This window comes from Pollachius pollachius, assembly GCF_949987615.1.
Source record: "Pollachius pollachius genome assembly, chromosome: 5".
NCBI lineage: Eukaryota > Metazoa > Chordata > Actinopteri > Gadiformes > Gadidae > Pollachius > Pollachius pollachius.
The window spans coordinates 25,060,490-25,075,271 of record NC_136938.1 but is presented as its reverse complement, the minus strand read 5'-3'; the positions used below and the strand labels follow the sequence as shown (position 1 = coordinate 25,075,271).

Sequence of the window (14,782 nt, the reverse complement as noted above, 5' to 3'; positions counted from 1 at the left end):
TACAGAACAACGCTCCAATGCACACAACACATTCATGCCAGATGTTTAATACCAGATGTTTCCAACGCTGCGGCGTTTCCCATCCTGAGCCAACGGCAACACCCTAGCAGGATCTCCAAGGATGTCAGTCGGACACGGCCCCAAGAGGTGTAAAGTTCACAGATAGTTCTCTTATCTCAGCAGACTGTTCCAGCCTTGGTCCCGAACCCTCATGTTGTTGGCCCCGCCTCAGCCTTGGCCTCGCAGCTCCTCCTCGGTGGCTCAGGCGCTCAGCAATAAAAACTCATGCTCTCCCCTCTCCGCCTCTCTCTCCTCGCACCGCCGCCACGGAGGTTCACCCATGGCAGCAGGATTCTACATCAGCAGGGTGCTAGCCCTCGCCCTCGCCCTGGTCTCAGTGGGGGCTCTTGCCTCCATCATCGCTCTGTCGGTCCTCTACGCCCAGGAGAAGACCAAGGACCTCGAGCCGTCGCCAACCTCCTCTGCCAGCACTACCACCGCAGACTCCACCTCCCCCGGCCCCAGCCCCAGCCCGGGCCCTCAGGTTCCCTGGCAGCAGTACCGGCTCCCGGACACCCTGGCCCCCGTGCACTACGACATCACCCTGTGGCCCCGGCTGGAGCCAGACGGGCGGGGCCTCTTCATCTTCACGGGGAACTCCACCGTGCACTTCGTCTGCTTGAAGGACACCGACCTCATCCTCATCCACTCCAAAAAGCTCAACTTTACCCTCTTCCAGGGACACGAGGCCCAGCTCAAGGCCCTGGGTGGGGGGCCCACCGCGCCGGCCATCAAGACCACCTGGATGGAGGTGATGACGGATTACCTGGTGGTTCAGCTGGAGGGGAGGCTAGAGGCGGGGCGGTCCTACCTGCTGCATACGGAGTTTGTGGGCGAGCTGGCCGACGACCTGGCCGGGTTCTACAGGAGCAAGTACAAGGAGAACGGAGTGGAGAAGTAAGGTCGCCCACACGCACACCAAACAACCTCAACCGGCGGTAGGGCGGTTTGTTCGGTTTAGTTCTGTTCTCTTCAGTTGAAAAAGTCTTCCTCAGATGAGCAAGTCAAATATCCTCATGAAAAACTTATTTTTTTCATTGTAATCTTCTCCTCTGTGAAACATCAGCCAGCAGGAACAGAGTTTCAGAAGTTCAGTCAAAAGAGGATTTATATTTCTTTGTTACATTCACTTGTGTAAACTACAAAGAACAATCTGTTCAAGACAAAGTGAGGGACAAAGCTGTTGGTCTGTGTTGTTTGTGGGCAAGATGTTAAAACAAGCACTTTATTAATCCCAGATGGGTTCTGGGATTATAATGCCTGCTCTTTAAAGCATTACGTTTAATTAATTAAAAGTAATTCTTTAAACTTTAAAGCATGTCTTCCGCACCCTCAAAGAGAAGTCCTTAGGTGACCTTTCTGACTCATTAGGACCTCCGGGAAAAAAGTACATCCATCCGTGAGTGGGTGGGATTGGCAGCAGAACACACGCAGGCATGATCGCACGCACGTTCTTGTGCAACACTGAAAACCTGGTTCACAGACAGCAAAACCACAAATAACAACAAACAAACAATACAAGTGAAATAAATCCATGTCTGCAGCTATCTAAGACTAGTACTGGTATCTGCTGGTATATATGTCTACTGGTATCTCTGGCTAGTACTGGTACCTGCTGGTATCTATGACTACTGGTATCTCTTCTGGTATCTATGACTAGTAGTAGTAGTGGAATATCTGCTGGGATATATGAATCCTGGTATCTCCCTACTGGTATCTATGAATAGTACTGGTATATCTGCTAGTTTAGCATCACTGCTGTATGGCTGACTGCTGTTATCTGACTGGTACCTCTGAACGCTGATATCTCTGACTGCTCTGGTCTTGCTGTTATGGACAGAGTGGGTGTCTCTGACTGTGTTCCGTGTTCTGGGTTTTGGACAGAATCCTGGCCATCACCCAGATAGTATCTCTGACGTCTGGTCTCTCTGACTGTGTGCTGTGTTCTGGACAGAATCCTTGCCACCACCCGGATAGTATCTCTGACCTCTGGTCTCTCTGACTGTGTTCTATGTTCTGTGTTCTGGACAGAATCCTGGCCACCACCCGGATAGTATCTCTGACCTCTGGTCTCTCTGACTGTGTTCTATGTTCTGTGTTCTGGACAGGATCCTGGCCACCACACAAATGCAGCCCACTGATGCCAGGAAGGTGTTCCCCTGCTTCGACGAGCCCGCCATGAAGGCCGTCTTCGACCTGACAATGATTCACCCGCTGGAGACTGTGGCTCTGTCCAACGCCATCAACTACGGTAGTTCCAGCCCTCTCACCAAACCTCAAGTGTTTCTTTAGAACACACACAAGCACAAGACTACTGACTCAAAGACAAGACTGTGGGCTCAGGTCAAGGCAGATACCTCCTCGCTGAGACTTGAAAAAATCGGGAGGCTAAACATTAAAACCATACATATGTCTGTCTTGGCTGTTAATCATCTTGGTTGTAACCTCCATTAATTTACTTTATGAGTCTCATTAGGTCATCAGAACTTATTCATTTCTATGAGGTATGTTTCTTCACACACATTTTAACAGTCAAACCACAGTCAGTTGCAGTCACAACTTCAACCGTCACTAGAAAACATCGTAGCATTCAAACACTGAAAACCACCACAGGAAGCCACCAAGCTACTTCAACTGACAGTTCCAACTGACACAGGTCTTCCGGAGCTCTGCCCTGATTTATGACCCCGCTGCCTCATGTTGTTTACAAAGTTCTCCAACAGTTCCTCCTCGTCAGGGCTCATCATGAGTATGTGGTTAGTCTGTTATAGCTTTCTGTCTCGCCACTGTGTTCCACAGACAACCTGGAATGGATATGGACCTTTTTTAAAGCCTTGTTTGTTCCTTCCTTCTCACATAGTATGCACATTGCACACACTAACCAAATCTTATTGCGTTGACTTCTCCAAGTCTTTGTGACTTTGTGTCACCTAGTCTGAGTGAGGGGGCATGCCATTCAAACACTAGTTACCACCACTATGGTAAGTAAGAAGGATTCTGGAAGCAAAATATGAACCAAATGCAGACATGAGTGATTATGTCACATTACCCCTTTATGATAAACCGTGATTGAGACTTTTGCCTACAGTGCCGACAGACAGGTAGACTCCATCCATTCAGGCGTCTGAACAAAGATGGAAAACGAAAGACACCCCCACACCCCTCTTACGCACTTATTTTATGTTGTACGTCCTGGCACTAAATGTACGCATTGATTGTATGTTGTACATACTTGCACTTAATGTATGCACTTATTGTATGTTGTACGTCCTGGCACTAAATGTACACAAATATTGTATATTGTGCATCCTTGCACTTAAAAATAGTACATAGCATTGTGTAGCATCTTATCCTAGCTATCACTGTTGTATACAGGGAATGAGTTAACCTTACAATTCCAAGTGCTCGGCACTTGGTTCTATGAACAACCTTACTGTACCGACAGCGATGTATTTTTTCTCTTTCTTCTGAAAAATGTACTTATTGTCGCTTTGGATAAAAGTGTCTGCTAAATGCCCTGAATGTAAATGAAAAGGAGCAAAACAAATGATCAACCAAATGGATGGACATAGTGGTGAGGAAGACAGCTGTGGGTAGCTGAAGGCTGATGGGGAAGACTCTGGGCAGGGCTGGAGAGGCAGAGGGGGCTGACACAGCCATGACCCCCAGGGATCTGCTGTTTATTTTTGATATTGTTGTTTAAACTCCTGAACTCCTGCTGTGGCACGGCAAGACACACTAATGAGCATGTTTTAAAGGCTCAGCTATTGAGAGGGTGGGCTCAGGAGGTCGAGAGGGTTGACTTGTAACTGGAAGGTTGCTAGTTCGATCCCCGGCTCCTCCTTGAGTGTTGAGGTATCCCTGAGCAAGACACCTCACCCTAACTGCTCTTGACTAGTTGGCTGTCGCCTAGCACTAGTTGGCGCCTAGTTGACTCCCCCGTCGGTGTGGAAATACAGTGGGGCAAAAAAGTATTTAGTCAGCCACCAATTGTGCAAGTTCTCCCACTTAAAAAGACAAGAGAGGCCTGTAATTTTCATCATAGGTAAACCTCAGCTATAAGAGACAAAATGAAAAAAAAAAATCCAGAAAATCACATTGTCTGATTTTTTAAGAATTTATTTGCAAATTATGGTGGAAAATAAGTATTTGGTCACCTACAAACCAGCAAGATTTCTGGCTGTCACAGACCTGTAACTTCTTCTTTAAGAGGCTCCTCTGTCCTCCACTTGTTACCTGTATTAATGGCACCTGTTTGAACTCCTTATCAGTATAAAAGACACTTGTCCACAACCTCAAACAGTCACACTCCAAACTCCACTATGGCCAAGACCAAAGTGCCAGACGTGTCCCCCTGCTAAAGCCAGTGCGTGTCCGGGCCCGTTTGAAGTTTGCTAGAGAGCATTTGGATGATCCAGAACAGGATTGGGAGAATGTCATATGGTCAGATGAAACCATGAAGCCACCCCCATGAAGCATGGGGGTGGAAACATCATGCTTTGGGGCTGTTTTTCTGCCAAGGGACCAGGACGTGTGACGGAAAGAATGAATGGGGCCATGTATCGTGAGATTTTGAGTGAATACCTCCTTCCATCAGCAAGGGCACTGAAGATGAAACGTGGCTGGGTCTTTCAGCATGACAATGACCCCAAACACACCGCCCGGGCAACGAAGGAGTGGCTTCGTAAGAAGCATTTGAAGGTCCTGGAGTGGCCTAGCCAGTCTCCAGATCTCAACCCCATAGAAAATCTTTGGAGGGAGTTGAAAGTCTGTGTTGCCCAGCGAAGGCCCAAAAACATCACTGCTCTAGAGGAGATCTGCATGGAGGAATGGGCCAAAATACCAGCAGCAGTGTGTGAAAACCTTGTAAAGACTTACAGAAAACGTTTGACCTCTGTCATTGCCAACAAAGAGCATGTAACAAAGTATTGAGATGACCTTTTGTTATTGACCAAATACTTATTTTCCACCATAATTTGCAAACAAATTCTTTAAAAATCAGACAATGTGATTTTCTAGATTTTTTTTTCATTTTGTCTCTCATAGCTGAGGTATACCTATGATGAAAATTACAGGCCTCTCTCATCTTGTTAAGTGGGAGAACTTGCACAATTGGTGGCTGACTAAATACTTTTTTGCCCCACTGTATGTATATGAACCGTGTAACAGTCGCTTTGGATAAAAGCGTCTGCTAAATGCCCTGAATGTAAATGTGAATGTATTATTATAGATGTCATCCACTTGACTGTCTAAGCATGCTCCTCCTTCTCGTACCCCTCTCAGACCCCATCAACGTCACCATCGAGGGAATACATTTAACAAAGACGCGCTTCCATTCAACGGAGAAGATGTCCACCTACCTGCTGGCGTTTGTCGTCTGTGAATTAGGTTTTATCAGCTCAGCACCGGGCGCACCAGTCCTGGTAACAAAGAACAACTAATTACGCTTTGCATTACTAAGAGAATGAGACTAAAGTCGAAATTACAGTCACTGCTATTGGGTTATGGAGCATTAATGGAGAAATACAGTAACACAACTCATGAGTGAGCAGGTAGGAGTCAGCATCTTGCTCAAGGATTTTCTAGAGACACTGGGGTTGAAATCAAGAACCTTCTAGCCAAAACTGGATTTTATTCTCTGTGTTGGATGATGTCGGCCTGTTATGTTTCTTTTTTTTTTTTTTTTACTTCATCTCATTTCTTCAGATAGACATTATTTAACAGAAGAACAATGCGTTTAGTCTTGTGAAACATATCTGAAGCATGACGGTCTAGACATTTACTCACATCATGCGGACACCTTGGGTAAAACAGAATTGCCTCAAACAGCATCTATGATCAGACCCCTTGTCGCCCTCTACTGGTGCCCCACCCTTACTACATGTTTCTCAGGTTATGCGTTTCTTTCACAACCAGATCAGAATCTGGGCTCGCAAGCAGGCCATACTGGAAGGCCAAGGAGATTATGCCCTGAAAAAAACGGGACCGATCCTGAGCTACTTCCAGAACTACTACAACCAAACATACCCCCTCACAAAATCAGGTTAAACGCGCCACTATCCCAGATCGTTTTGGGGACTGGTGTTCGTTTCCTTTTGCGCTTTGGGTAACCCCCTGTCCTGCATCCAGACCAGATTGCGCTGCCGGACTTCTCGGCTGGCGCCATGGAGAACTGGGGCCTGATCACATACCGGGAGACGGCCCTGCTGTACAACCCCGCCTTCTCCTCCATCGCGGACAAGGAGTATGTCGCCACGGTCATCTCCCATGAGCTTGCTCACATGGTAGGCCTACCGCTAATCAAGGGATGTAGCTCGAGGTGTTCAAACAGGACATAAAGGGCCATGTACTTAAAGCGGAGGATTAAGAAATCTTCCAAACATCTCAACACCTTGTTGAAGTCCACAACACGTCACCTATTGGCTACTGACGGAGAGAGGTGCCGCCCACTGTACACTTCAACCCCTGGATCGATAACAACTATCATTCAAACGTGTGTGAGCTCAAGACCAGGCATATCATCTTCTTCTCCTTCGTCTCCTCCTCCATGTCCTCCTCAGTGGTTTGGGAACCTGGTGACGATGAGATGGTGGAACGACCTGTGGCTGAACGAGGGCTTTGCAACATACGTCTCCTACCTGGGAGCCGACTCCGCGGAACCCGCGTGGAAAATAGTGAGTCCCGTTGAGACTCAACCCTCATTCTGTTTACCTCGAAGGACAACTACACACTCCGTCCTTGCACAGTGGTTCTGTGTGTGTGTGTGTGTGTGTGTGTGTGTGTGTGTGTGTGTGTGTTAGTGTGCTGTTATTGTGAGGATGTGAGTGGGATTGTGGGTGGGTGTGTGTATTATGTGTTTGTTGTGATGTGTGTATTATGATGGTGAGTTAGTGTTTTTTGTGTGTGTGCAACTTTGTGTGTTTGTGTGTGTGTTTGTGAGAATACAACAAACAGGAAATGACCCATAACTAAACACAAACTAATTGCAATATTACCCCGATATGAATACGAACAGATCTACAATAAAACGATGAATGATGTCAGATGAATAATAATAATCGCTCCCTGACTCGTACTCTGTATTTATTACTCATGTTATTCAATGTGTGTGTGTGTGTGTGTGTGTGTGTGTGTGTGTGCGTGTCTCCAGAAAGATCTGATGGTGGTGACCGACATCCAAGGGGTGATGGAGGTAGATGATGTCCCCACCTCCCACCCCCTCTCCTCTAAGGAGGAGGACGTCCAGAAGCCCCACCAGATCAGAGAGCTGTTTGACACCATCACCTACAGCAAGGTAGCTTACTCACCTGGAGACAAGAATGACACGGGTAACCGTGTAAAGAAAGTATGCAAATGTGTTTGATTATGTGTTTTGTGAGTAGTATGTGTTGTTGTGAAGGTGTGTGTGGTTTTGAGGCTACCTGTGCTTGTGTGTGTGTGTGTGTGTGTGTGTGTGTGTGTGTGTGTGTGTGTGTGTGGTTATGATGCTGTGTTTGTGTGCGTGTGTTTGTTTATGATCTGTGTGTGTCTGTGTGTGTGTGTGTGTGTGTGTGTGTATGTGGTTATGATGCTCTGTGTGTGTGTGTGTGTGCGCGTGTGTGTGCGTGTGTGGTTATGATGCTGTGTGTGTGTGTGTGTGTGTGTGTATGTGTCTGTGGTTATGATGCTGTCTGTGTGTGTGTTTGTGTGTGTGTGTGTGTGTGTGTGTGGTTATGATGTTGTGTGTGTGTGTGTGTGTGTGTGTTGCTATGATGGTGTGTGTGTGTGTGTGGTTATGATGCTGTGTGTGTGTGTGTGTGTGTGTAAGAAGGGGTCAACACTGTGTGTGCTTGCAGGGAGCTGCGGTCCTTAGGATGCTGTCTGACAGCATCCTAACAGAAGAGGTCTTCACCCAGGGTCTGAGAGTGAGCACACACACACACACACACACACACACACACACACACACACAAAAATGCACACAGTGCAATAGGTCAATGACATCCAATTTGCCTTCGGGACACCAAAATCTTCATCCCGAAATTGCCTCTGTCTAAGAATGTACCCTCTTGTCTTAACCGCTCCACAGACGTACCTTGAGGAGTTCAAGTACAACAGCACCGTCTACACAGACCTCTGGAAACACCTGCAAGTGGTGAGAACTGTAGTCTGCTTTCAGTCTGCTGGCCCCGCCCCCCTCGGGGGTGGAGCTTAACAGGAAGCCACACCCCCCTCTGACCCTCACCTCCGGCCTCTGGCCCCCCAGGCAGTAGACAAGGCCTCTCCTGGTCTGGGACTGCCCACGTCTGTCGAGGACATCATGAACCGATGGGTTCTGCAGATGGGCTACCCAGTGGTTACCGTGGATACTAGGACCGGGCACGTCAGCCAGAAGCACTTCCTCATCGACCCCGAGGCTGTGGTGGAACGGGTCTCCCCCTTCAAGTACGGATACCGTCACTACTACTACTACAAGTTATACTACTGCTACTACTGCTATAGTAGTACTACTACTGCTATTGCTACTGCTAGTACTACTACTGCTACTACCACTGGTACTGCTCCCACTAGTACTTAGACGTAATGTTGTTCAACCTTACATTGTGTCTGGATGGATGGCTATATGTTCTGGTGTTTTCAGCTATGAATGGATTGTTCCTATTTCCTGGATAAAGACAGGAGTTAAGCAGAGCCCTCTGTGGCTAACCACTAAAGAAGGTAAGTAACACAGCCACTGTGAGCATCCTTTTCCTTCTTCTTTATAATTATTTTTAGGGCATTTAGCAGAGGCTTTTGTACGAAGCGACTTACCCACATTCATACAGACATTCACACACCGACGGCGGTATCAACCGCACACGTTGGGTCAGTTAGCCAGGGAAACTCAGCTAGGAGGAGTCGGGATTGAACTAGAAACCTTCCGGTTACAAGTCAATCCGCTCTACCTCCTGAACTACTGAGTTACTGTAGTCTGAACACAGTCTCACTGTGGGGTTAGAGCACAACGCATTTATAGCACTTACAGGTGCGCTCATTAACCTCACCACTCACAGCTGCGTCCGCCAACGCATTTGGACTGCACCTCCCCCTTGTTAGCAGCCAACGCCAAGCCACGCCCCCCTAAAACCACAATGTTCCTTGTAAAAACAAAATATATATATAAAAAACTGAATATCAAGGTTCTAACTTTAACTTATAAATGCTGAATTCACTTCACTTTATACTTCGGTACTCCTTTGTCAATGCTTCAAAATGCTGCTGATAAATGGTCCGCCAATCTACAATTATTACGGTTTTTAATTTTAGAAACCTGTTATCTGCCTTAATCTTCTCCCTGGCTCCTTCCCTCCAGCCACCAACACTAACATGACCATCGGCGGAGCGGACTGGCTGCTGGTCAACCTGAGGACCAGCGGCTTCTACAGGGTCAACTACGACCAGGAGAACTGGGAGCGTCTCCTCGCCCAGCTGGATACCAACCACCAGGTAGTCGGGGTCAAAGAGGTCAAACCCCCGGGTCTTAAGGGCTGATCAGGGTCACACATTCACCCAACGCAAGGGTTACGGACCCCTTTACGTCCTTGCGGACCCTCCTTGCGTCCAACGCAAGGGCCTGACTGTTACTAAACCGTCAGGTATAGTGGTCCGCTAACTAAAACCCGACGCAGAACCAGAAAGGTTCAGGACTGCGTTGAAGCGTCTGCGTGGTCCATAATCAGCCCTTTAATTCTTGGACAGGAGAAAACCTTCTTGTTGTTTCTCTTCCAGGAAATTCCTGAGATCAACCGAGCTCAGCTCATCTCTGATGCCTTCAATCTTGCCAGGTAAGGGTGGTCTTGTAGGCGCTAGGAGGTCATCATTTGCATTTCTACCACCTACACGTCCAGTCCAGTTGTACAAAAGCATAAGATAAAATATATTTTGTGGACATGTTATAGCCACAGAGTCTAACAGCACTGTGAATTATATAATATATGCAACAAATACAACAGGGTCAAAGCATTTTGTTTATATTTTTAATTATCCCTCATTGGGGTAGTCAGATCCCACTGCTCTTCCATGGTGGTCCATTAGTGAAGGGTTAAGTGTTTTTTTGTGGTGGTCTTTCAGGTGAAGAAGTAGTGTTGGTCTTTCGAGTTAAGAAATCGTTCTCGGTGGTCGTCCTTCGGAGTCAGAGACATTATTTAACGGCGGTCTTTCATGGTAATGAGCGGTCCTCTTCTCAGGTCCAAGCTGGTGAACTTCACGCTGGCTCTGAGAACCACCAAGTTCCTGGTGAGGGAGACCGCGTACATGCCCTGGTTGACCGCCAGCAACAACCTCAACTACTACTTCCTCATGTTCGACCGCAGCTCCCTGCATGGCCCCATGCAGGTGAGCACACCTGCTGCCCTCTGACCGCTATGAGTTCTGCTTCTGCCCCCCATCGATCGGTGACCTAATTCTCCTGAACTTAATTCTTCTGAACTCAATCAGTGCAGATGTCTTCTGGACTGGTTGCATATGACTGCACCGACCTGTCAGCGTCTCTGAAAATGCATTGTAATATACCTTCTAACAAACCTCTCTTCCCGCCCCTTTCTCTCTTCATTTGTATGCTTTAATTGTTCTGATTTGTTGTTGATATTTCCTTGCGTATTTTTACTCATGTGTTATCTTATTTTTTATACTTATTAATTGTCTTCGGTTTCTGTTAACCATGAGCGACATGTCCATGTATTTGGTTGATGTTGATGGCATTCTTTTTTATTATTTTCATGTCTGCAGGCGTACATGGTGAAACAGGTGGAACCACTGTTCGACCACTTCAAAGATATCACCGCAAACTGGACTAAAATCCCAGACAAACACACCGACCAGTAAGACAGCTTTCTCTGTTCATCCGCTTCAATCTTGTTTTCTTTTATGTAAACAAGTCTCTCCTTCATTAGTAATCTACTATTCCTAAAGATTACATTATTAATATATTGCTGTTTAGTTTCCTTTCGATTTGAATGAGAATCCGATTATAATCCATAATATGACAACTCTGTTGTTGTCGACCAAAAACGATTGGTAGACATTATTGGTAGACATTTGATTTGATAATGTTTTTATGATTTGATTTATTATTGTTTAGCCAAAAATAAATATGGATTAACATCTGCCTGATGATTAAAAGTCGAGTTTTGATGTTATGTTTTAATAAAAAAAAGAAATGGAAAATAAGAATTTAGTGTGTGTGTGTGTGTGTGTGTGTGTGTGTGCGTGTGTGTGTGTGTGTGTGTGTGTGTGTGTGTTGTGTGTAGGTACAACCAGGAGATAGCCATCCAGCTGGCATGTAAGAATGGTCTGAAAGCCTGTGAAGACCTCACCTATAACTGGTTCAATGCCTGGATGAAAAACCCTTCTAACAATCTGTATGTTAACACACAACATGCTAAATCACATGTTTAACACACAACACGCTAAATCACATGTTTAACACACAACATACTAATTCACATGTATAACACACAACATGCTAAATCACATGTATAACACACAACATACTAATTCACATGTATAACACACAACATTCTTTATCGCATGTATAACACACAACATGCTAAATCAAATGTATAACACACAACATGCTAAATCAAATGTATAACACACAACATGCTAAATCACATGTATAACACACAACATTCTTTATCACATGTATAACACACAACATGCTAAATCAAATGTATAACACACAACATGCTAAATCAAATCAATAACACACAACATGCTAAATCAAATGTATAACACACAACATGCTAAATCAAATGTATAACACACAACATGCTAAATCCCATGTATAACACACAACCTGCTAAATCAAATGTATAACACACAACATGCTAAATCAAATGTATAACACACAACATTCTTTATCACATGTATAACACACAACATGCTAAATCAAATGTATAACACACAACATGCTAAATCAAATGTATAACACACAACATGCTAAATCCCATGTATAACACACAACCTGCTAAATCAAATGTATAACACACAACATGCTTAGTCCCATGTATAACACTCAACATGCTAAATCAAATGTATAACACACAACATGCTAAATCAAATGTATAACACACAACATGCTAAATCAAATGTATAACACACAACCTGCTAAGTCCCATGTATAACACACAACATGCTGTGTCCTCTGTATCTGGACTGCCTCCCTGCTGCGGTGTCTCTTCCCAGGATCAGCCCCAACCTGCGCTCCACAGTGTACTGCAACGGCCTCTCAGCGGGCGGGCAGCGGGAGTGGAACTTCGCCTGGAACATGTACAAGAACGCCAGCGAGGCGTCGGAGGCCGAAAAGCTGCTGTCGGCCATGGCCTGCAGCAAGCAGCCCTGGATCCTCACCAGGTGGATGGCCAGGGTCTGGGGTCAGCGGACGCTACCGCGTGTGTTGAAGCGCTGGGTGGATGGTTCACTTGGAGAGTGGGAGAATGTTGGGTAACACTTTAGAATAAGGTGCCATAGTAAGTAGTAAACTAGTCATTACCTAACCCTTTGTTAATATTTGTTAATTGTTTCTAAAATATCTATTTGGCACAAGTTAATCGTTTTCTTTCACTGAGCACAGATTGTCGCTGGTTAGCGTTAGGGTTAGGGCCGTGTGTTAGGGTTAGGGTTAGGGCCGTGTGTTAGGGTTAGGGCCGTGTGTTAGGGTTAGGGTTAGGGCCGTGTGTTAGGGTCAGGGTTAGGGCCGTGTGTTAGGGTTAGGGCCGTGTGTTATGGTTAGGGCCGTGTGTTAGGGTTAGGGCCGTGTGTTAGGGTTAGGGTTAGGGCCGTGTGTTAGGGTTAGGGTTAGGGCCGTGTGTTAGGGTTAGGGTTAGGGCCGTGTGTTAGGGTTGTGTTAGGGTTATGCAAACAACTAATATTTAATTAATGATGAAAAAACTAACTTGTGCCAAATAGATATTTTAGTAACAATTAACAAATCTTAAAGGGTTAGGTAATGATTAGTTTGCTATTTATTATGGCACCTTATTATAAAGTGTTACCAAATGTTGGACTAATGCAGTTGTCCAAGCATTAGATTCATCAATAAAATATCAATCCACTATTGTATTATTTCAATATAATGTATACAATTATAATTTATTCTTTGACAAGAAGGTGGGGGGTGTGGCTGTCTCTCTGTCTGACCCTTAAGGTTTATGTCGTCGTACATCTCCAACCGAAACTTAAAAACTGAACATTTTAATATTTAGATGATTTAAAAGCATATGATGGCATGTGCCCAGGAATCCATGGTCTTTGATCCTAGTTTGACCCCTGACCTCTCTGTCCGCCAGGTATCTGGAGTACTGTTTGGACTCGGAGAGAATCCGCAAGCAGGACGCCTCGTCTGTGATAAACTCCATCGCGGCGAACGTCGTGGGTCAGCCGCTGGTGTGGGACTTTGTCCGGGCCAACTGGGACTACCTGTTTAATGAGTGAGTAGTGGAGCTGAGAGTTGAGGGTTGACGGTTCGATTCCAACGGTAGACGAGGCTGGGCACATGAAACTGAACTCGATAATGCCTATTTAAATCATTTATCAATGTATATAAAAAGTAATTTCCTTTTTGTAAAGTGACAATGATAATGATGATTTTTAAATACAATTGAAACAGTTATAGAATAAAAACACATTTAAGACGAATAAAAAGACTCGGTAGCCATAAAGGATCAAAACGTTGATTAAGAAAAATGTAATGCTCAGAAGCACTGTAGGATTTTTTACATTGGTTATTGATTACATGGTGATTCTGTTCTCCAGCTATGGAAGGGGCGCCATCTCCTTCGATTCGGTTCTCTACAGTGTCACCAGACGCTTTGCCAGCGAGTTTGAGTACAAAGAGGTAAAGCTCAAGCCCTACCGTAGTATTTTAGAGTAACATGAATCTGTCATCAATATCAACAGCATGGCTTGTGGTGTTTTAGTCTTCTGTATGATATGTTCATGTAGGCCAATGATAGTCTGTGTGCAATACATACCAATAATTCAACTTCATTAGAATAGCACCTTTAAAAACAAAGCCTACATTTTTACATGCACAATGCACCTAATGATATATTCTTTAAAATAACTATCCTTTAGTTTTCTTGTACACAAAACACTGATGTAGATGCTGCTTTTTGTATTTATTTTTTACTACTTAGTGTTTGGAACGGCCTTGACATATCAAAATAACTGAACATTGACAATAGTATATTCATTATATACTTATATTATATATCTTTATGTGCTTTTTAACCATTCTGCCTGTGGCTGTGCTGGCCTCCATGTGTCCGTTAACACTCGACGCTGAGCAAAGCTCTCTTTGTGGCGTTTCTCCTCCCAGCTGCTGCGCTTCGAGAAGGCGGTTGAGAGCAACCCGATGGCTCCGGACTTCAAGCAGGCTCTGGAGCGAACCCGGGTCAACATCAAGTGGGTGTCGAGCCACAAGGACCAGATCCTCTCTTGGTTCACAGAGGAAGCTAAAACAAAACCTCAACCTTAATCTCACCACAGTGTGTGTTGTCTTCTGCCCTGTGGTGAATCCATTGGGAAGTTTTCAGTTGTATTGGTGTTAATTCTTGTCCAATTATCAGAGGAATTGTACTAATGCTAGCCGCGCAGATCAATGAAATCAGTGAGAGCACTTTACTATTAAAAATATAATAACATATATGTATAAATATATATATTTGCTATGTCACTATTTCTGATAAAAGACTTATAAAGT

The 14,782-nt window shown here is 45.0% G+C and overlaps 1 protein-coding gene across 1 annotated transcript; it reads left to right on the top strand.

Moving 5' to 3' along the window:
* Positions 1–211: 211 nt before the first annotated feature.
* On the top strand, positions 212–14,670 carry LOC307075493 (aminopeptidase N-like; the record flags this gene model as incomplete). Its single annotated transcript, XM_079736100.1, has 20 exons — positions 212–957; positions 2,169–2,311; positions 5,344–5,483; positions 5,977–6,103; positions 6,190–6,344; positions 6,621–6,734; positions 7,211–7,354; positions 7,896–7,964; positions 8,129–8,194; positions 8,306–8,484; positions 8,681–8,757; positions 9,392–9,525; positions 9,808–9,863; positions 10,266–10,413; positions 10,807–10,898; positions 11,328–11,438; positions 12,265–12,432; positions 13,368–13,508; positions 13,834–13,915; positions 14,399–14,670. The coding sequence occupies 20 exons, from the start codon at positions 212–214 to the stop codon at positions 14,555–14,557; spliced, it is 3,051 nt and encodes a 1,016-aa protein (XP_079592226.1). The 3' UTR covers positions 14,558–14,670.
* Positions 14,671–14,782: the final 112 nt, after the last annotated feature.